The 22385-nt window shown below is 34.8% G+C and overlaps 1 protein-coding gene across 1 annotated transcript in view; it reads right to left on the reverse strand.

The window, feature by feature from the left end:
* Nucleotides 1-9907, reverse strand: part of LOC136829008 (fibroin heavy chain-like) — a 29605-nt gene extending 19698 nt beyond the window's left edge. The window contains exon 1 of the mRNA XM_067087401.1: nucleotides 9900-9907. Coding sequence (XP_066943502.1) covers nucleotides 9900-9907 — 8 coding nt within the window. The remainder of the gene's footprint in view (nucleotides 1-9899) is intronic.
* Between the last annotated feature and the right edge of the window lie 12478 nt (nucleotides 9908-22385).

The raw sequence follows: 22385 nt of genomic DNA on the forward strand, positions 1-22385 counted from the left end.
CTGTGGTTTTGGAACAGCATGTTGTATTCTTACCTGAAGTAAGAGCGCATTTCCCCCTCTCTTTGCCACCACTTGCTTAGACTTTGCTGGTCCCTTGTTTTGAATTGATGCCATCCAAGAAACTGTAAATTTTATTATGTACCTATGTTGCGACTTAATCTATCCATTTGGAACTCACAACTACCTTATGTATGTCTGTTTTATTATGACTTGAGTTTTCTTCAGTGCTTTATTCTTATAATACCCATTCCCTTGTTAGTGTTGCAAATAAAATGCAACGATATTTTGGCCCGTTTGTTCATGTAGTAGTAATTTTCGACCGTCAGTTATATAGGTGACAAACAGTTAATCCCCTCAGTTTTTGATAAGATGCAATATTAATTACCATCTTGATATACTAGAGGATAAATATTCTTCCATTTCCAATGAAGATTTGAATATCAAAGAAATAAAATTAAGTAAAAGTACTACTTTGTGTTAAAAGTTTTATTCTCAGTCTGCCTTCGAGATGGGTTCAGATGTTTTCATTACAGAAGACAATGTTCAAGGGCTATCATTTTGTCTTGGTGTCGGGGCTTGTGCATTTCCAGGAAGACAAGATTATACAGTGTCAACATCGAGCCTTTAAATGGAAGGGTCTGTTGACCTGTTCAGAGGATGTATGATCGTTGAGATTGACACTGTATGTAAGGCTCCTGATGGAAAGTGTGAGCGAGTTTTATCTGTACCTGAAGCTGTCGAAGCCCTTTATGAAACCCTTTCATGCCTAACCTCTTCAGTAACATTACATTGTGTACTTATTTTGATGGAGATCTTGTTGAATTTAGTTTATTACTGTGCTCAAACTCGGGCTGGTTTCTTCCGTTGCTTTTGTTTAACTATGCTCTTTCTTTGTTTCCTTGTGAAATTACTCGATAATTGTTTCCATCCCTCTTTACTCCCTTTCCGTTATCTTGTGAGACACTGTAAATTGAAGAATAGCTGAAATTTATTCTCTAAAGCCGCGTTTCTTGAAAGTTTTTGCATTGCGCCGCGCCCCCTCAGTAGCCTAAGCGCTTGGATGCAGCGCACCCCGCTATAGATCTTCCGGTTTTATTAGACTACTCTTGTTTATTTTTATGCCCTAAACAAAACTTAATTACATAAGTAAGTTTAAGTCTGTGGACGTATGAAAGAAGTCTCTCTGTTTCTATGTTGCAATTTTGCTATGGTATCTTTAGGTACCAAGTTTAAGTGAAACATGATATTAACGGAAACAGTAACTACAGTTATACATAAAAATAATCTGAATTCCATTGCAGTAATTAATAGAAACTAGAATTTATTCATTACAGTATACCAAAAATGTCTTTCAAATACCTTTAAGTATACAGAAGTCACTAGGTGTAACAGTGAAGATGTATATAGTGTTGTTTTATGTATATTCTGCTGGTATATTTGATAATCCTAAAGCAGCAGTCTCAGTGTTACATGAAAAGACATAGGAAGGCAGAAGAACGCAATCCAACAAAACCAAATCTTTACACACTGTCGCTCCCGGTGCTCCTTCAATCTGTATGGCCCAAACAAGGCGGTAATTACATGACTTGACGAGTGACCCCCCTCCCGAACTTGTTTGGGCGTCCAAAGCCAAGGCCCTCCTCTACCCGCCCACCCACCGGGGGTTGTCCCCCCTATTAAAAACCACCTCTTTCATGCGTCCACAGCAGCAGGTAAGGAGAAGGGTTCTCATTTGTGGTTACATAGCTGTTATACATCTTTCTAAACAATATTGCATTATTCATAAAATGCTATTACCTCTTTCGTGGAGCATCTTTATCTATGAAAACAGTAACGTAATAACGATTTTGGCAATATCATTACCAAAATGTATTCCCCTTAGGCTAAGTGTATTTTCCTGGGGTGATTTTTCATCTCAAGCACTGGAGAGGCACAGATAGAGTCCAGTCACAGATGCGTACTTGAACAAACTCCTAATTTGTCTTCTTTTCGTATTATAATTACAAGAGTACAGTTCGATGAAATCTTCGACAGTCGTGAACAAAGCTGAAATTCGCATAAAGTATCATACAGAGACGTCTCATCAGTTTTACTGTCTAGCAATGTTCAAGTGCAAGCTATAAACCCCATTTATCACAACAATGCAAACCAGAACAGAACTTCGAGTCACAAACTCACCAAAAAAAAACATTCATATGCCTTTTAATTACTGAATAGTAAGGTATTCAAAGTAAATGTTGCAAATATGTTCTAAATTGATGCATTTACTGTGAATTCAAGATTTTTAATATATACACAATTTGCTGATAAAATAAGTAATCAAAATCAACTTTAAAAGCAATAAAGAAAATTTTTTAAAAATTACACGAAATGTTTTCTTGATTTTTCGAAATGAGATTACGGAACACTTGGAATGGATATAGGCTGCAGACGATGTTACTGAATACTTTCGGAAATATCCGAGAACGTTTAGATTACAAATTGAAAATGGCAAACATTCGCATAAAGAAGAAATAGTCTTCAGCAGAATGCCACAAGGCGATATTTTGAGACCCTACTGAGTTATAAAGCGTAAGTAAAGTCATGTAAAAACTACACATGAGGATCTGATATGGAAACCATTTTAAAAACTATATAGTACACTTGAAAAGACTCTGAGATTATGTAATAACCTCAGATTCTAAAAATTTGTGAGGTCCTGAGGGTTGTAAGGCCCGAAGCCGTAGCTTGTTTAGCTTGTACCTCAATCTGAAACTTCGGTTCACCTACGATCTGATTCAGAATAGTTCCTCTTTGTACCCGCTGGAACCGGCTTCGAAAGTATTTTGACGCAGAGCCAGTTCCTTGCACTTTCAACGATACGAGCATGTTTAGCGGTGAATTATTTTAGGAATGCCCTTATTGTTCAGGAAATAATATTCAAAAATCTGTTTCTTTATTTCATTCTTATTAGTCAGTGTTCGTTTCATCATAAGCAACTAAAATGTACCGTAATCTTGTGGCTGAATTTTCCCATCTATTTGCTAGAGAACTTGCATGGAATCTCTCTCTCTCTCTCTCTCTCTCTCTCTCTCTCTCTCTCTCTCTCTCTCTCTCTCTCTCTCAGAAGAAGAAGAAGAAGAAGAAGAAGAAGAAGAAGAAGAAGAAGAAGAAGAAGAAGAAATTCAGGATAGTGAACATGTCTGAAAGAGGTGTTTTCATATTCTTTGTTTTCCTTTGATGGTTGAGAAACATCAGAAGTTCATTTTCATTATGCACATCCAATTTCGTAATCTACTTCAAACCCCTGATAACTGAAAATACATCACACGTGTGCCGAATTTATTTCTCAGGTATCGATGATTTACAAAACATCCAGTCAAACCGGATAAGACGGAAGACGTCCAGTCCACCAATGCTTACGAGTGAGAGAGGGTAATGTCTCTCGCAACCTGACAGCTTTCAGAAAAGGAAAAAGAAAACCGCGCCCGCTTTACCGTTTCCCTCCGGCACGTTTTCGTTGAATTATGACTTTACTTTCTCTTTCTCCCATTACGTCACTCGCCACCTATGCACGCGGTCTTATCCTTGGACTCCAACCCCTGTCTAAGCAATGCAAGAGGCTGTAGGCGGCGACACTTCCCTTATGCAGCCCGGCAATCGTGCTTTTGAATGCAGATTGCAAATATACATGCGCGCAACACGCTCCTTGCTGGACTTGGGAGAACGTTTACGAGCGGTTTTTCCATTTGCAGAAAGATGTCTTTATCATTTTTCAGATGACGAACATTAATAATTTCTATTTTTGCGTTTCCTCCTTCCTGCCCCCTCTCTCTCTCTCTCTCTCTCTCTCTCTCTCTCTCATCTTAAACATTATATTTTTGTTATTAGCTGAAATAGTAGTACTAAATTTAAAGTGGGCGACTAATAATATTTTCATGAGAATTCCTCGGAATTTAAGATAGTTGTAAAATTGTCATATATCGTCTTTGGAAACTAAGGAAAAGAACACATAACGAAATAGCGACTTGATTGTTTAGGTTGGCTAATCAGATAAAGTACTCTGCATTGTTAGACTTAGGGATGTGTCGAACTAGGAGAGAGACAAGAACCTAGACAAATGCGCAGAGAGAGAGAGAGAGAGAGAGAGAGAGAGAGAGGATGCTAATATCCAAGGCGAAAATAAGATTATATACTCAAGTACAATAATTACTTAGCTGCCTGGATCCACAAACAGCTCGGTGGAATTCATGCTTACCCAGTTATTAAATATAAACAAAAAAAGCACCAAGATAAGGAGTTTGACATTATCTGATATGTATATATATATATATATATATATATATATATATATATATATATATATATATATATATGCATATATATATATGTGTGTGTGTATTATAAATATAAATATGTATATTATATATGTGTGTATGTGCTCAAACACAGGTATATTCATATTTATGCGTGTGTGTGTGTGTGCGCGCGCGCTCGCTAGCGTGTGTATATTCATATAAATGCATACAGTTAACATTTCGCTGCGTGAACATACGAGCGTGACAAATTTCAGTTATTTTGACCTTTAAAACCCTCCCGTCTTCCAAAATGTTTTTGTGATCGTGCCTAACAAGTAGAAAACATTGCTAATAAAATTGTGTGTCCTTGAGAGAAGGGCTTTTCTAAAAGCCCAGCGGTAGGGCGAGGGACGGTCTTAGTTCTTCACGAAAAAGGTATAAATTGAGGTAGGAATTAAGAAAATTAATATTTGGCCGCTCAAATTACACCTACGAAGGCAATAGGCAATCATTTTCTCCCTCGACGTTTCACATGAAGCGGTTATCAATATATGACGAAATTTAATATGTCTTAACTATTTATGAAGACAGGACGCTAAGAAATTATTGTATATGTTAGCTTCGAATATCTTTCTTCAGGGGATTAGCTGATCTGACCATTATAGTGAAGAAACTCTTTTAAAAGTGTTCATTGACAATCATTATATTATGGCATCTTGATTTTCATCTAAATTTACGTCACAAAAGATCAGGTTTGTCCTGTTTTATTAATGTTTCTTTCCCTCAAGTTAGTTGCTAAATTAAAATGTCCCTTTCTCGCTTCTTTTCACTGAGGATTTTTCTCACACTTTCCTTCTTCGTATGGTCCCTAGAGCAGTAACTCCCAGAGTGCTGAGTCCTGTTAAGACTTGATGTCCATTCACAGAAATCATTTGCACAAACATTCATTAAAAAATTATGTCCCAGTGAGTGTCCCTTTTCCGTCTTTCCCTTTAGTATCAAGTATTTATCTTAGTGACCCTGACAACGGCCAGAAATAAAAATACACACTGGTCCTAACATACAAATAGCCAGTAAATACCACAGTCAGGTACATTTCCATTAATTGCTTCATGGTTATTATTGTGCTGTGCTCCGATGTTCCAGGAGAAGCCACCTCCATGCCAATTCAGTTCTGCGAAGTACAAAATAGCTGGCCCTTGTTTTCTGCTCAAGGGCACGTTTCTGCTGCATACCCGGTAGACTTACACAGTGCTATCGATGTTCAGCGTTCGTTTCTCTGGAAGTGGGACCGAGTTTTTTCGTGTATTTCTGTTCAGGGAAGGAATGTTTCATTTATGCACTGCTTCTCCGAGGCTCTCGGCTGGTCATTTAAAAAATCTCTTCGCAGTTAGTCTTGACTTTAGCACCCGCGCGTGCATACACGCACACACACACGCACACACGCACACACAAACACACACACACACACACACATATATATATATATATATATATATATATATATATATATATATGTATGTATGTATATACATATATATGTATATATAAACATATATATGTATATACATGTAATATATATACACATATATATATATATATATATATATATATATATATATATATATATATATATATATATATATATATATAGTGTGTGTGTGAATGTTTGTATGTATAAGCAGATGTACATATATATATACATATATACTGTATATATATAAATTTATATATAGGCCTATAATTATATAACAGGTAGGTGTATATATATATATATATATATATATATATATATATATATATATATATATATATATATATATGTGTGTGTGTGTGTGTGTGTGTGTATATGTTGTATATATATATATATATATATATATATATATATATATATATATATATATATATATATATATATATATATATATATATATATATATATATATATATATATATATATATATATATATATATATACTGTATATATATATATATATATATATATATATATATATATATATATATATATATATATATATGAAAAGATTTTGTTTGAACCACCATCATTCCTTAAATTATTTTCGTGATTGTCTCATTTCTATCTAAGTTAGCGTCCAGTTTGAAAAGTAAAAGTAAAACTTTCTCTTGGCAGGAACTTTATTCTTTCCCTTTTGCCGTTGCATCGGTTCATTTCTTCTGAGAATTTTTCTCATGACGAATCACTTTTCGGCCAGTTAACCGAGGTATTCATTAGCCATGCTATACCGCAGATAAAATAGTTTTGCATGGTGATGGTTCATATAATAAAAAAATTCATTCTGAATTTCATCGTCCAAGCACTCCACTCTAAACAAACAAAGAAAAGTTTAGGATCTTTCCTAGATAGTGACCCCCAAGGGTTTTCGGGGGTCGTTATCTAGGACTAATATTTATTGGGGATCATTTTCTTTATGATATTTACGGTCTTTTGTTTGTTTTTACAGTAATCCCCAACGGGCTTGTACTAAACACGCCGCAAAGTTGGATACGTACTGGGTTAAAACCCTTGGGGTCACTATCTAGGAAAGATCCAGAGTTTATTACAATGTGGGTGAGCTGACTGAACAATTTAGCACATTTTATTTGGTGGTGACGTCACTTTATCCCAAATAACTGTTTTTCCTCTTTAATCCCAAACGCCCTAATTTTACAATTAATTTTCAAGACAAGGATAAGTGTCCTTTTCTGCAGAGCAGGGTTCCAAACCTTAAAAAAAAAAAAAAAAAAAAAAACGCGCACCCAACGGTTTTCTTGGTAATTATGAGAACTATTATATTTTAGATTGCTTGGACGCGGGTTCAAAAATTAAACTTACACCGTTAGATACTTATTAGGAAATTGTTAACTTTTACAAAACTTGCAAATTGTACATGTATATCAAAGGCATATACAGGTAATATGTGAGCCTCTTAAGATATCATATTGAATAGTCTGAAATTGTTTTAGTATTGAATAATGAGATTGGGAAACGATAATTTTATGGAAAACATTTCCAGATTCATTTGAAAATGTCCCAAAGACCTGTTATATTGCTTTGAATACTGACTAGCAAAATAAGAGCCATGCACAAAATCTACATCATTCTCATATTGCACACTTACATTTATATATCTATGATTCTATACGGCAGAGAATGTGTTAAGTAAAACCAGTGAAGAATATTGGAAAGCAGTGAAAAGTATCTTAATAAAGAAAACACAACACTTTAAGAACAAATGACTCACAAAGAAAACTGGGATCATGTCAAGATTAGCAAACCCACTCGCAGCAGAGTTCGCTGTTCTTTACAAGAAGATTATTAGGTTAGTTATTCTTTACCTGGGAGTAACCGGGTTCGCCGTTCTATACATGAACATTTCGGTACCAGGCATTTGATCCCTCGGGGGCTAGTACTAAACAAGGCAACATACATTTGAACCCCCAGTGGCTAGTAGGCTTCCAAACACGGCGAAACAGTGTAGATGAATCACTGTTCCTCCGTGTTTAGTACTAGCCTTTATGTAGAATTGGAGTTCGGACCGGAAAGGGTTGGCCATTCTTTACATGGGGATCACTGGATTCGCTGTTCTTGACATGGAGATGTTGGCTTCGCTAATCTTGACATGATCCGAAAACTGTTACAGAAACTTTTGTGCATTTGAATTACGCTTCTCATACACTGTAGTACAGATATTTGCTCAAAATACTAAATTGTTCATTAAACTAAGCGCATTATGATGTTCCCGGAATAAAAACAATAGAATATACATATTTTTTCTGAAAAGGACATTAATTAATAATAAAATTGAGTAAGAAACCAAAACTAAGAGCAAACAGTTGATCACAGTAGCAGCTCTCTCTCTCTCTCTCTCTCTCTCTCTCTCTCTCTCTGGCCAAATAATATAGAGAATGTTAAGGTTGGCCGTAATTGTCTTTTTATTGTTCTATATTCCACAAATTTACTAAATAAAAAAATTCTTTATAGCCGAGGCGTACCCTCAGATATGTTATTTCAAAAAATTATATTGCAAAAACGGTTACACACTTTACTCAGCTGTTCTCTAACCCAACAACAGAAAATGCTGACTCTGACAACAATAAAGCGCTGCCATTTGCTATTGATTATGCATTTATAATCTCTAGCCCTGCTCGGTAACTGATGAGAAGCTGCGTCACTAATCATTTAACCCCTCTTTTTCGAGAATCTGAAAAAATGACTATTGTTGTGTTAACACTAATCTCCGATCTATTCATATGGTGAATAGTTTTATTTCATTTTCTGTCTCCTCCATCAGTGGGAAAAGAGCAGTGACTTGAACGAGTGGTAATCATTCTTTAATAAGCGGCATTAAAAGCTGTTTGACTTAACTACCGACCATGACAAAGTTGGTAGGATTCGATTGTTAAAAGTGGTATACGTTAACTGTTACTTGATGTTCGAATCACCTATGGTTCCGATAGAGTCAATTATAGGCATTGTACCCATTCTTACTCAGTTCTTCTCTGGTCTCCTAAGTGTTAAGGTGTGTTAGCCGTAACATTTTAGGCAAAATTCCTAAATGGGATGATGCATTACATCACTAATAAATTCTCGTCAGGGATCAGAATTCATTGCCTACTTCATGAGGTCGGTTTCAAGTCCAACTCTTGGAATTCGGAAACGAGGTAAGTTTAGTTTCATTGATTTTGTAAAGAAAGAGATATGCTTCCATTTTTCAATTATCCAAGTTATCGCATGGTATTTTCACAATAACCAGTTATATCATAAATTAAATCAGCCAATAAAATTCCTGGTTGGTAACTTGATTTTAATCAGTGATGTCATTGTAACAACCAATCAAGATATATGCAGTACTTCCTGACTGGTTATTTGATATTAATGAATGATTTCCATCACCAGTAAGATATCTCGCCGAAATTCCCTTGTTCTGGACAGGCAAGAACTTTCACATTAAGGACATCTTTCATTCCCAGTGAACTGAGTTGCCATTATAAGACAGCACCCAGGATGTTTGTCAAACTACCTTTATAAGCTTTGTTGCCAAACGTATGATCCCTCCATGATGAAATTTGAGCTTTACATTTGTTTCTAGGACACTACAAGAAATAAAACGAATCGCTTTTATTTTACTATTATAAGGTAATTCCTCGATTATCAAAAGACTATATCGAGTTACCGTATACCTTTGAAGTACTGTACACGATTTGCATTCCATAAAATCTCTAAAAGTGTCTGAAAAATATTCAATAACTGCTGGCATACCTTTGAATATGTAAGTGAATTGTGTAATCTAAGAATCCGTTGATGAAAACTATTCGATGATTTTTTAACATTTTATTTTGCAGAATGACGTAACAGCCTTTAAATAAACTAGTTACCCTAGGATGATGTGTATTGATTTATCTCTGAAAATATTGTCCAAGGTGAATATTATTCTTACATTCCTAGTGGGACTGTCGTAATAAGGCAGAGTAAATTGACTATTTAAAAAAATAGTCTCATTTCAGATCACCCAAACAATAAAGCTGGGTTTCAGGATCCTTGCCAAAGTTACAATGCAACTGGCTTGCCTTCTGGCAATTTTACCCGGGTAAGTGACTCACCTGTTCATGATCTCTGGTGGGCCACTTTCTTTGTCCTTCTCTCTCGTGTTTCGTGCATATAATAAAGGTTCAGGATCGGCCAAAATGAGAAGTACAATAATATTTTACGTCCTCTCTCTCTCTCTCTCTCTCTCTCTCTCTCTCTCTCTCTCTCTCTCTCTCTCTCTCTCTCTCTCTCTGTAGCTTTGCTAGATTAGCCTCGATATATTAACAACGAAAACTACAGTTTTAAAGGATTACTCGCAGAGCTATTTGTCTAGTGTACAAGGAATATCCTACGTAAAACCAAGAGTTTCTGGGAGTTCATATAGGATGCATTTATAGTTTTGATACAGAAAGCAACGGTTTATAAAACAACTTAAGAACCTTGCAGAAACCACAAACTAGCAGCCTGGCTTCACCGTGCCTGCAAAAAAACACCAAACCTTGCGTAAACTACCGACCTCCAAATCTCGCTTCCTCACACACTAAGTGGCATCGTTTTTTTTTTTTCTTTTTTTTTCGAAGAGCTCCCAATTAGAGTCAGATTCGCATCCTCTGGAATTTTGGAAGGATATTTATTATTGGAGAAGGGAAATGGCAATCAACTTATCTTCAGAGGTACTTGGATGCTTAACACGTCATGTGCAAAAGAAAATGAGTGCAGTATATCATTATAATCATCTTTCATTAGCTTAATGACGGTGGAATTGCATTAAAGACAATGCCAAATTTAATGAGTTACTGAATAATGGAAGTATATTCGTCAAAATACATTTGAACACTTCATAGCGTCTGTTACATCGCTACCGTTGTAGCTGTTGTGGTAGCTGCCTCTTCGAAAGAAAGCCATAAAACATTTGAGATAGTTAATGAATAACGGTCTTCAGACTACCTTCCTGACTAAGCAATTGTACCCAACAAGGTCATAATTCGAACCTCTGAACTGGAATTTATGCCGGTTCATCTATTTTACGCAAATGACCTGTTGTCAGCCACACAGGCTCCTGCAGCATACTGAAAATAATTCAGTCATTACCAAAGAATCCTTTGCGTAACTTTTCGCAACAGAGAACTGTCTAAAATCTTGGCGCTTTGAGTTTTAATCAACTTTCAGATTGAGACAAATTAAATCAGTGGTAGTAAGTAACCTTTACTTGATTTATATATCTTATTCATATGTCCACTGAGAACTAATGTATATTTATGTCGGCATATTGTCTTTCCATTAGCATAAATAAGCTAATTATTATGTTCGTGCGCGTATAAGGCAACGGCTTGATGTCAATGTTTTGATTATTTCACATTAGAGGCTGGCCGTGACAAAAGATTTTTCTGAGCTGAATAAGGAAAACATACTTTAAAAGCAAGGTAAAAAAAAGAATACGTTTCATCAAAAAAAGATTCATACCAGCAGTAAGAATAATGCAGATTAAGAAGGGCGCAACGGAAATGCGATTAAAAAACGAAAATGATGAGTTATGCTGTGAAACATGTGCATTCGGGTCGTTTCGGCCGTAAGCACGTTTACGTGCAAAATGGGCGCCGTGTTTAGTACCAGCCCCTTGGGGATGTACCTAAAACATGAAATAATAATGGTAAATACCATAAACATAACGGTAAATACCATAAACATAACGTCTTACGTTGTTTTGGATGTTACGGCCTAAAGTGACTTACGGCCGAAACGACCAGGACCGAAACAACGTAAGGTCCTTTCACCTTTCATTAAATACCACCTTCGTCCGTCTTATGTCATTAGGAACAAACGCCTGAAGAAAACAGCCTCCAACTTTTTTGTATAACACATTCTCATGGCGATCATTAATCTTATTTATACAAAAAGATGAAATGCAACACGAAGTAAAGGAAAAACTGGGGCAGCTAAACAATTCTGGCAGCAAAGACAGACTGTGCATTAGAGATTTGGGAAAACAATCTTTTAGTGTCTTTAGCTTACACCATAAAGCTAAAGTTAACAGTCCGTTGTGGGGTAGTTTCCAACGCATTTGCGATACTCCATGCGAAGCACCTTAAATACTTGGCTCCTTTCTTTGCATGAATATTTACATTATAGATGGATTTATTCCTGCCAGGGACTCGACCTTTATTCCTTGTTCTGTTAGCTGAATTAATCTTTGGTAGTTGAATACATTCATGGACTCACATATATGTATATATAATATATATATATATATATATATATATATATATATATATATATATATATGTGTGTGTGTGTGTGTGTGTGTGTGTGTATTTTATATATATATATATATATATATATATATATATATATATATATATATATATATATATATATATATATATATATATATATATATATATATATATATATATATATATATATATATATATATATATATATACTGTACATATATATATATATTATATATACTATATACACATATATAACATATGTATAACAGATATGTATATGTGTGTAAGTATATATATATATATATATATATATATATATATATATATATATATATATATATATACTGTATAATTGTGTACATTTTTGCCATTTATAAACAACGTTTGGCTCTTTTACAATCACAAGAATTAAAACACAAACGACGCCTGATGATGTGGAATTGCCTATGCCTTAGGAATAATTTACACCCAAAGGGGTAAATCCGTTGCAATTTCTTTTGGGCGTAAGTTATTGCCAAGGTGTAATGAATTCGATATCAAACTATTTTGTGAGAATATATATATATATATATATATATATATATATATATATATATATATATATATATATATATATAGATATATATATATATATATATATATATATATATATATATATATATATATATATATATATATATATATATACAGTTCCTCGTTGGACGGGTCGGTATAGTTCTCAGCTAGACCTCTGCTGGGCCGGCATTCGAGTTCCGGCCGGCCAATGAAGTATTAGAGGAATTTATCTCGGGTGATAGAAATTCATTTCTCGATATAATGTGGTTCGGATTCCACAATAAGCTGTAGGTCCCGTTGCTAGGTAATAACCAATTGGTTCTTAGCCACGTAAAATAAGTCTAATCCTTCGGGCCAGCCCCAGGAGAGCTGTTAATCAGCTCAGTGGTCTGGTTAAACTAAGGTATACTTCCTTTATATTATATATATATATATGTGAATAAATTTATATCACACTGTGATTTTTTATACACAAAAATTGAGCTCCAAGTGTCGTTTAATATCCAATTCGCTCTACCTCGAAATAATATACGTATACATACATATATATATATATATATATATATATATATATATATATATATATATATATATATATATATATATATATATATATACTGTATATTATATATCTATATATATGTATATACATATATATATATATATATATATATATATATATATATATATATATATATATATATATATATATATATATACATATATATATATATATATATATATATATGTATATACTAGCTGACCAACCCGGCTGGTAAAATTCTGAATAACAGTATACAGGCAGTGGGAGGGCAGAGGGTATGGGGAGGGGGAGGAAATAGGGAAGAAGGAGGGGGGAAAGGGAAAAGAAGTGAGAAGATAGGGGAAGGGAGGGGAAATGTAGGGGTAAGGAAGGTTTAGGGGAGGGGAGGGTGAATAGAAGGGGAAGAGAAAATAAAACCTACTATGGTAGGTTGCTAGCTTGACAAACAGCTTCAGAATATCCAAGAGTTATTAAGATACAGTGTCCGTTGTCTATATGTTATACAAGGTCAAATAAGGCCATAACCTCTTACCACATCTGTTATAAGGTCAATGACTTAATTAACTTTTATCCCGGAACTCCGAAAGGAATCACGGTAGCGTTGGCCAGTGTGAGACTGAGCTAAGTACAGTTCTCTCTCTCTCTCTCTCTCTCTCTCTCTCTCTCTCTCTCTCTCTCTCTCTCTCTCAAGTCACTAACTGAACCAAGGAAGAACAGCAAAAACATGTCTACAAAAATATAGTTTATTCCATAGTCTAACATAGCAAAAGACTTGGAGTAAAATATAAATGTAATGTGGATAGCTATATCCCAGAAATGACAACCCAAAAATAAGTCCAATTAATATATAACATGGTGCTATCAACTTCAACTAACTGAGTCTCTACATCATAAGAGTCAAATGAGTCTAACACGACTGAAGTCATGATAAGTCACATTCTCTTCCATTTATTTGACCTCTATTCAATATATCTGAGGAAATAAAGGGAAAAACAGAACTTTTAAAAATAAGCACAGAGAAAAATAAATGTGGATATCTCCCAAAAATATACACAATAAAACATGGCAAAATTAAAATTCAGGAAAATCAATAAAAAACAAAGAGACATGGAAAATAAAAATAAATGGGGAAAAAGATATTCAAAGCATGGTAACAGTGCAAAGAACAGTACATTTTAAACAAAGTTATTAAAACCCACTCAGGTTTTTTGAAAAACAAAGTCTAAGCTCACCTCACAGGTAGTACGCAAAGTCTTCCAGCAAAGCGGATCTTTTCACTAGGAAATCAAGACTGTACTCAAACTGGAAAATTCACACTTCCTATGACACGCCAATGAGAGCAAACTCGCAAACGAATATTCCTCCAGAACTTGACGACTTCCGGTTATCAGAACATTCCGCCATGGCAAGAACATCACCCGAGGAATGATGCCCTCTGTTTCCATGGGAAGCGAGGCTGATGATGGGCGTTTGTCAGCACTGACTCGTGAATACATAGGCACTGATTCGAATTTACCCTTGCCCAGAATATCTCAAGGAATGCTTAGCTAAAAAAAAATGAAACATATAACATTACACTTAAGCTTTTCATATATAAATATTAAATTATTATCATGATAATTTTAGACACCGTAAAAAGAGCTGCAACTGTTTCAGTTTCCTTTGGCGTATCTGAGGGAAACTATAGGCCAAAGTCTGAATGGTCTAATATAGAAATTGTTGATATATGGTGATTTTTTAGTGGATTAAGTACTTAGATATGGTGATGGTAATACCTCAAGGTATTTAAGAATTTGTATTTTATTGTCAAGGTATAATTAAGATACGTTTGGCTGAAGATGAACACTGAAAAAATGTGATAATTTCGTCGAGTAATTTTTTAATGAGGAGGTAGTTTTGTCACAGAATCATTTAGTTTGCTTATACAGAATTTGTCGATATAAAGGGGAAAGGAAGTTACGTTCCCCTGTTAGAAAAGAATAAACATCAAACAACAAAGACAATAAATCAAAGATCTAATACTGTACTCCTACGATTCGTACTCGGGTGTGTCTGTGTATTTGTGTGTGGTGGGGGGGAAAGGTGTCTCCCTTTCAACAGTAGATGGACCTTTTATCAATTACGTGAAATTCACTGCACAACAAATCGAAGGAAATTCACTCTGGATATGATGATGGTAATACCTCAAAGTACTTAAGAATTTGTATTTTATTGGCAGTGTTTAATTAGGATATGTTTAGCTTAAGATGAACACAGAAAAAAATGTGGTACTTTTGTCTCAAGTAATTTTTTAATGAAGGGGTAGATCTTTCACAGAATCATTTGGTGTACTAATGCGCATGTGCGCCCGTAACTGCCAGTTTTTTTTTTTTTGTGGATTAAGTACTTAGATGCAATGATGGTGTTACCACAAGGAACCTAAAAATTTGTATTTTATTGGCAGGGTATGATTAAGATACATTTGGCTTTAGATGAACACTGAAAAAAAATGTGGTGATTTTAACGCGAGCAGTTTTTTAATGAGGGGGTAAGCCTGCTACATAAACATACGGTCTGTTACTACTCTTTTCCGTGGCGAGAACTTTAAGGTCAGATTGGTGTGGTGGTAGAAGTTATATTTCGGATTACAATGCTTTATGACTAAATGAAGTAACTCTAGTACAGTCAAATACATATGTTTAATTTTTTGGATGTACTAAACTGATTATAGAGTTTGCAGTGGGAGGAGTTTAATGAAATCATACGTCTGACAGCACCTGGAAAAAAAAGGAGGAGCGTCAGGTGAAAAATGAGAATTAACCCAGGAAACTGAAGAAAAAGGTGACATAAAAAGAAAATTTCATTTGTTTTGTCTGTGTTTGTATGTCTGTCACGGGATATGGGTTTGATTTTGAATTATAAACCTTTCTGGTGTGACATAGAGGCCATGTGCAAAATTTTGTCTTGGTCTGTCAAGCGGTTCGGAATTCTATAGAATCCAAACAAATATACAAACATTCACTTATATATATATATATATATATATATATATATATATATATATATATATATATATATATATATATATATATATACCAGAGGGGAATTATAATTGATAAGTGGTCCTTCATCTCATGGCCTCGAACCGCTGACACAGGAACCTGCGACGTTCAGTGACGCACCTTTAACCATTCTTGGTAACCGAATGGTTTAAGGCACATCACTGGGCATCGTTGGTTCTCGTGTTAGCCGTTTGATCCCATGAGATGACGAACTACTTATCAATTATAATGCCCTTCCATATATATATATATATATATATATATATATATATATATATATATATATATATATATATATATATATATATATATATTTATATTTATATATATATATATTATATATATTGTCACAATGTGTTCCAAGTACCTGGTTATTACACAACTAATCACAGAATTAAAAATTTTACCTCACTTCAGCCAGATACCTGAACTCTCATAACAATAAAAATTACGACTGAGTACTCTGAAGGTAACAGTGATCCCTTAAAAAGCTCATTAATCACGTGAAAAATCAAATTAAGTTTATCAAAACAAGTGTGAGGTATCAACAATTAAACAAGAAATATACTAGAGTAAAAGGGCATCACTCCATAAACAACTTTAACTGTTTCCCTGGTCTTAATTCACTTCAGCAAAATTATAGGAACAAAACATGTTTATCACTTTGCCTTATGCTCACAATTAATCCTATTCACTGATGGTCAGTAAATGAAACACTTTTTTTTTTTTCAAATAAAGATTTATTTTTAAATTCAAAATTTATCATTAGAATTCACAATCTGAAAAAATTTACTATTACTTGAAAACAACGCAAAATTTTACTAATTCTTGAATTAAATTATTAAACAAAACTAAATCAAGAACTTTAATTTACCAAGAAATTGAATTAATCAAGTAAAATTTAAACTATCAAGAACTACTCAAGATTTGAAAAAGAAATCTTAATAAATGAAAATTAAATCAAGTGTGCAATCTTAAATTATTAAGAAATATCTAAAATACTATGTAAATAAATTTTAAATCACAAATATAAAAAATGTGAAAAATTAAGAGATTGTAAACACAAGAACACAAAAATACACAAAAGATTTACCAATAATAATTTCACTAAGGCAAAAATTCTCTGAATATACCTTATTATACAATGGTAATAATAAATAAGATTCACTTTATCTTACACAAGCTTGTGAAAACCTTTGCAAAATCACCTGAAATGCAGCTGATTGAGATTCACAAAACACTTTTTTGTTAGGCGCCATTACAGCTTTTCCTATATTCAGACCTCAAAAGCTAAGATTAATACCAGCGACCACACTAACACTCTCGTTAATAATTTCTCTCTTTTGAAGAAAGAGAGAGAGAGCGAGGGAACCAACACAAACAGTCTCTGAAAGCAGAATCAACAAGCTTTAGGATTCCAGCAAGAAATGAAATAATCAGGTGACGTCATTATTAAGGCATTCTGGGAACGAGATATAAGAGAAAATTCTAGAAGAAGAAAAATGACATCACTTTGTGAGCAAAGTGTTTTGAACGCAATCAGGACAAAACATGATCAGAGCAATACAGTCTTAATCATGTCACACTTATCATGTGCTTCAGTGCAACATTTGTTCATATTGCTCAAAAGGTACACGTCTTTACCAGAAAATCGTATGGAACGCAATCAGAACAATATATATGTAACATTGCGAAATCATTCATCTTCTCCTAATATGAGACAAAGGTTTTTGTAGCTTGATGTTTGTGTGTTTGTGTATATAAATATATATATATATATATATATATATATATATATATATATATAAAAACCCTAAATTGTATCATCCAGGTCCCACTGGTGACCTTTCCACTCCATTCCCCCTTCCATTACAAGTAGCAAGCCAAGTAATAACAAGGCTAAACAAATATTGAACACTGTATTGCTTCTCCGCTCAAACTTGTAACTATGTATATATATATATATATATATATATATATATATATATATATATATATATATATATATATATATATATATATATATATATAATATAAATATATATATATATATATATATATATATAATATATATATATATAAATAGTTACAAGTTGAGCCGGAGAAGCAATACAGTGTTCAATATTTGTTTAGCCTTGTTATTACTTGGCTTGCTACTTGTAATGGAAAGGGGGAATGGAGTGGAAAGGTCACCAGTGGGACCCGGATGATACAATTCTAGGGTTTTATTTGCACAAAACAGAACGAAAATTAAGTACAATTAATTCATAAAGGGGCTCACAATTAATCACAAATGAATAAAGGGGGAAACATATACAGTATGAATACACCTGTTTATATAGGAGTAATTAGATCCAGTTCAGTTAAATTATAAGGATAGCATGTTCCACGTTGGCAACGGAGTTAAATGTGGACGTAGACTCCACAGCAGAGGGAGCTTATTCAGAAAATTTGGAACGGGAGTGTGGACGCAGTAGTCACGTAAAAGCGTCCCCTGAAATGCAGAGGGGCTTTGTTGAATATTAGAATTACCATGTGTAGTCCTATCATATGAAATGGACAAAGTCTAAGGCTGGAGGAGGCACTTAGTTCACTTATTACATTCGGCAAAGGTAGCTTATCAGCAAGGGACGTTAAGTCACTATGAGATTCACAAGAACAGAAAACTTCAAGATGGGAAGATGAGAGAATTACAGAAAACAGAATGGGCAAAACTCCCCCCTATTCAGACACATAACTTCTTGACTTGTGATATGCTCCCATAGTTAGAAAGTGAGGATGAATTCTAGTTAGCCCTTGTATGGATGCTTCCACTGTAATAGGATGTAGGGCACAGTTTTGTCGTAGGAAAAAAATGGCGGCCCGCTTCACAGTTAGCTTGCCCAGGTAATTCCTTGGGTGCAGTTGCTCTCAGGTTCCAACTTCTTTTGACTTGTATGGCCTAGTGGGCAGCTCCCTTGCCTTTCAATTGAAAGACCTGGGTTCGATCCTGATGTGAATCAGAAATTTATTTCTGTTCCACACGTGATTGTGTGTTGATTATTTCTATCTTATTCACTCAGAAGGGATAATTCGAATGAAATGCTGTCAATTGGGTCATTGCTGAGTCGGGAAGTTGGGGAAAACTCACTGGTATGCAAGCAGTTTAGCTTGCCCAGGTAATTCCTTGGGTGCAGTTGCTCTCAGGTTCCAACTTCTTTTGACTTGTATGGCCTAGTGGGCAGTGCCCTTGCCTTTAATTGAAAGACCTGGTTTCGGTCCTGATGTGAGTCAGAAATTTATATATATATATATATATATATATATATATATATATATATATATATATATATATATATATATATATATATATAGATAGATATATAGATATATATATATATATATATATATATATATATATATATATTATTATAACTTACAAGAAGTTGCTGCACAGCATGCCTCACCCCCACCTAATTTGCCCTTTGTTTATCAAGAGTAGAGTTGCTGTCGTAGTTGACCTAGATATCAGAGCAAAGTTATCAACATTTTGATCTGCCCTTCTTTTTACCTGGAACAGATATTGAGATGACACGGATAAAAAAAGGCAGAGATACGAGACTGAATGCCGCTCCCTCAAGCAGCTTAGCCCAACTAAGCTGCTTAAAACAACCTTTCTAAAGGCAAATTAAGCTGCCTGAATTGTCTTTCCACAGGACACCAGGGAAGAGGCAACCGATTGCTGACCACCAGGCAAATGACACATCGTTTGCACACGGCCCCAGTTATCAGCAGAACTTGCACATGGCACCGGCACCTGGCTGCAGCCTTAAAAGGGAAAGACAGGAAATCTAAGGGGCAGTACGCAGTCAGTCATGTGAGCAGTAGACGTGCAGTAGTCGTAGGGGAGGCCATTAGCCATACATGCAGGCGAGTGATACATTTGCTGAGAGACCATTCTTCCCCCCTGTCCGACTCCAGATGACAGTCATCCTCGAGGGACAGCGTGCATCGTCAGTGTGATCGTCCCTCATCATCCTTCGCTAGAGACCCACTTCCCCTAAGGTAAAGTGCAAGTAAAGACTTTTCAATCACGACAGTTTGCCCTTTAGAAAGTTATCGGAGTGCCAGTATTTCACATCTGTCCTTGTGCCAGTTTATCCAGTGCCATTTCCAGTGTCCTGTGTTCAAGTGTAAAGTGGTCATTCATTCCTCGAGTCCTTGGCACCTTCAGTGCAGACTCGAGACATATTCTGTGTTAAATTGTTCCTTTACTGGCGTGTAATGTGTAAATCTCTCTTGCAGAGGGACCCATTCGCAGTGGACTCATCTTGGACTGTGCCTTGCTCTTAATCAAGACTCCAGTAGAAGGATCTTCAGGCGTTGCAAGCCCTTTAACAATTTACTTACCCATTTACCCTTCTAATGTTTTCTTTTGTAAATATAATTCTTTAATTTATCCCAAGTGTTTACGTAACATTTCCTTATAAAGTAGAGTCTTCAGCTCCTAAAATCACCGCTTTTTTCTTTGTTTTTTACGATTTCCCTTTATGTAAGTCAGAACTCCAAGGCCAATTAAATAAAGTTTCCGTTGCCTTCCTGTAAAAATACCATAAACCCAGGAAAATTCGTAAATATATATATATATATATATATATATATATATATATATATATATATATATATATATATATATGTATATGTATATATATATAGATAGATAGATAGACAGATATAGATATGTTGCGCGATAATAACAGGCGAAGAAGGTACATTATTTCTGGGCGCTGCGAGATGCCCTCCTATAATACAGGTTTCTGAAGTCTGAAAGCTTCCCTTTGCCAAAAGCCGGTTACTTTTATTCACTTGTTGAACTTTCGAATCACAGCACCTGATGCGTTGCCGATTTTTTTAAAGATATTGTCATTAGTTTTGGTCATAATATTTGTTCGGGCGTCTGAAAGGCGAGTGAAGAATTTAACTTTCCGTTATTTGATGATTTCCAAGCAAATTTTAGTTTATTTTTCATCTAAAAATACCACAGAGGTCCTTAGAAAATATGCATACTTTTTAAGGTTACGTATGTTTTTAACTAAGGGTTGATACCAATACTCTAGTACTGAGACTTGTATTGAAATACGTATTAGCAATGATTTACGGTTAATGAAGAAAATTCTTCAAGACAGTGAGACTAGCTTTTTCTTTCAAATTCTCATTTTCATTAAAGCTGTGTCACGCCTCAGTTGGAAGTGGAATATAGAATTTCAGTTTTCAAATTCCAGTTCTAACCTAGGTGCGACATATTATCTTTAATAAGAACTGGAATTTGGAAGAAATCCCAAATTCCATTCCCAATTTTTATTAAAGATATGTCGCCCCTAGGCTAGAACTGGAATTTGAAATCTGAAATTCCATATTCCAATTCCAACCGAGGTGCGACATAGCTTTAATGAAAATTAGAATTTGGAAGAAAAAGCTAATCTCACTAGCATGAACAAATTGTCTTCATTATTCGTCACTTATTGCTAATGCGTACTTTAATCTTAATCTCAGTACTAGTTTTGATATTAACCTTTAAGGAAAAGATAAGTAACCATAAAAAGTATACATATTTTCGAAGGACTTGTGTTGCGTGCTTTGAAATCCTGTGATCGGTTGACAAAAAAGCAATAATGCTTCAGCGGAACACTCGGAATTAGGATACTTTTAGTGTTCTGTGAAAGAAAAAACTAATGATGCTAGAGGGTTGCAAATTGGTATGTTGATCATCCACCCTCCAATCATCAAACATACCGAATTGCAACCCTCTAGCCTCAGTAGTTTTTTTTTTATTAAAGGTTAAAGTTAGCCACACTCGTGCATCTGGCAACGCTATAAGTGCCAGCAACACAGGCAACCACCGGCCCTGCGCAGTTTTTACTTGCTTTTTCCTATTTCCAAATCTTTGCAACGCAACGTAGAGTCTGCCATTGAGGACAGATATTCCCATCCTCGCCTCCTCTGGGGAAAAGAAAGAGCTTTGTTCTTTTATGAACACTTAATGCAAAGGCCTCATCAACAGCGATCAGATTGTCAGCGTGACTCTTCTTCATGAACTTCACCTGCGGGTCATGAAGCCTTAGAAACGCCCCTCTGCATCTTCTTCATGGCTGAGTGGCTCACCCAGTAACCTCTTGCTAAACAAAAACCCAGCCTCAGGGATTGCAG

The sequence above is a fragment of the Macrobrachium rosenbergii genome, chromosome 43 (assembly GCF_040412425.1).
Source record: "Macrobrachium rosenbergii isolate ZJJX-2024 chromosome 43, ASM4041242v1, whole genome shotgun sequence".
NCBI classification, from domain to species: domain Eukaryota; kingdom Metazoa; phylum Arthropoda; class Malacostraca; order Decapoda; family Palaemonidae; genus Macrobrachium; species Macrobrachium rosenbergii.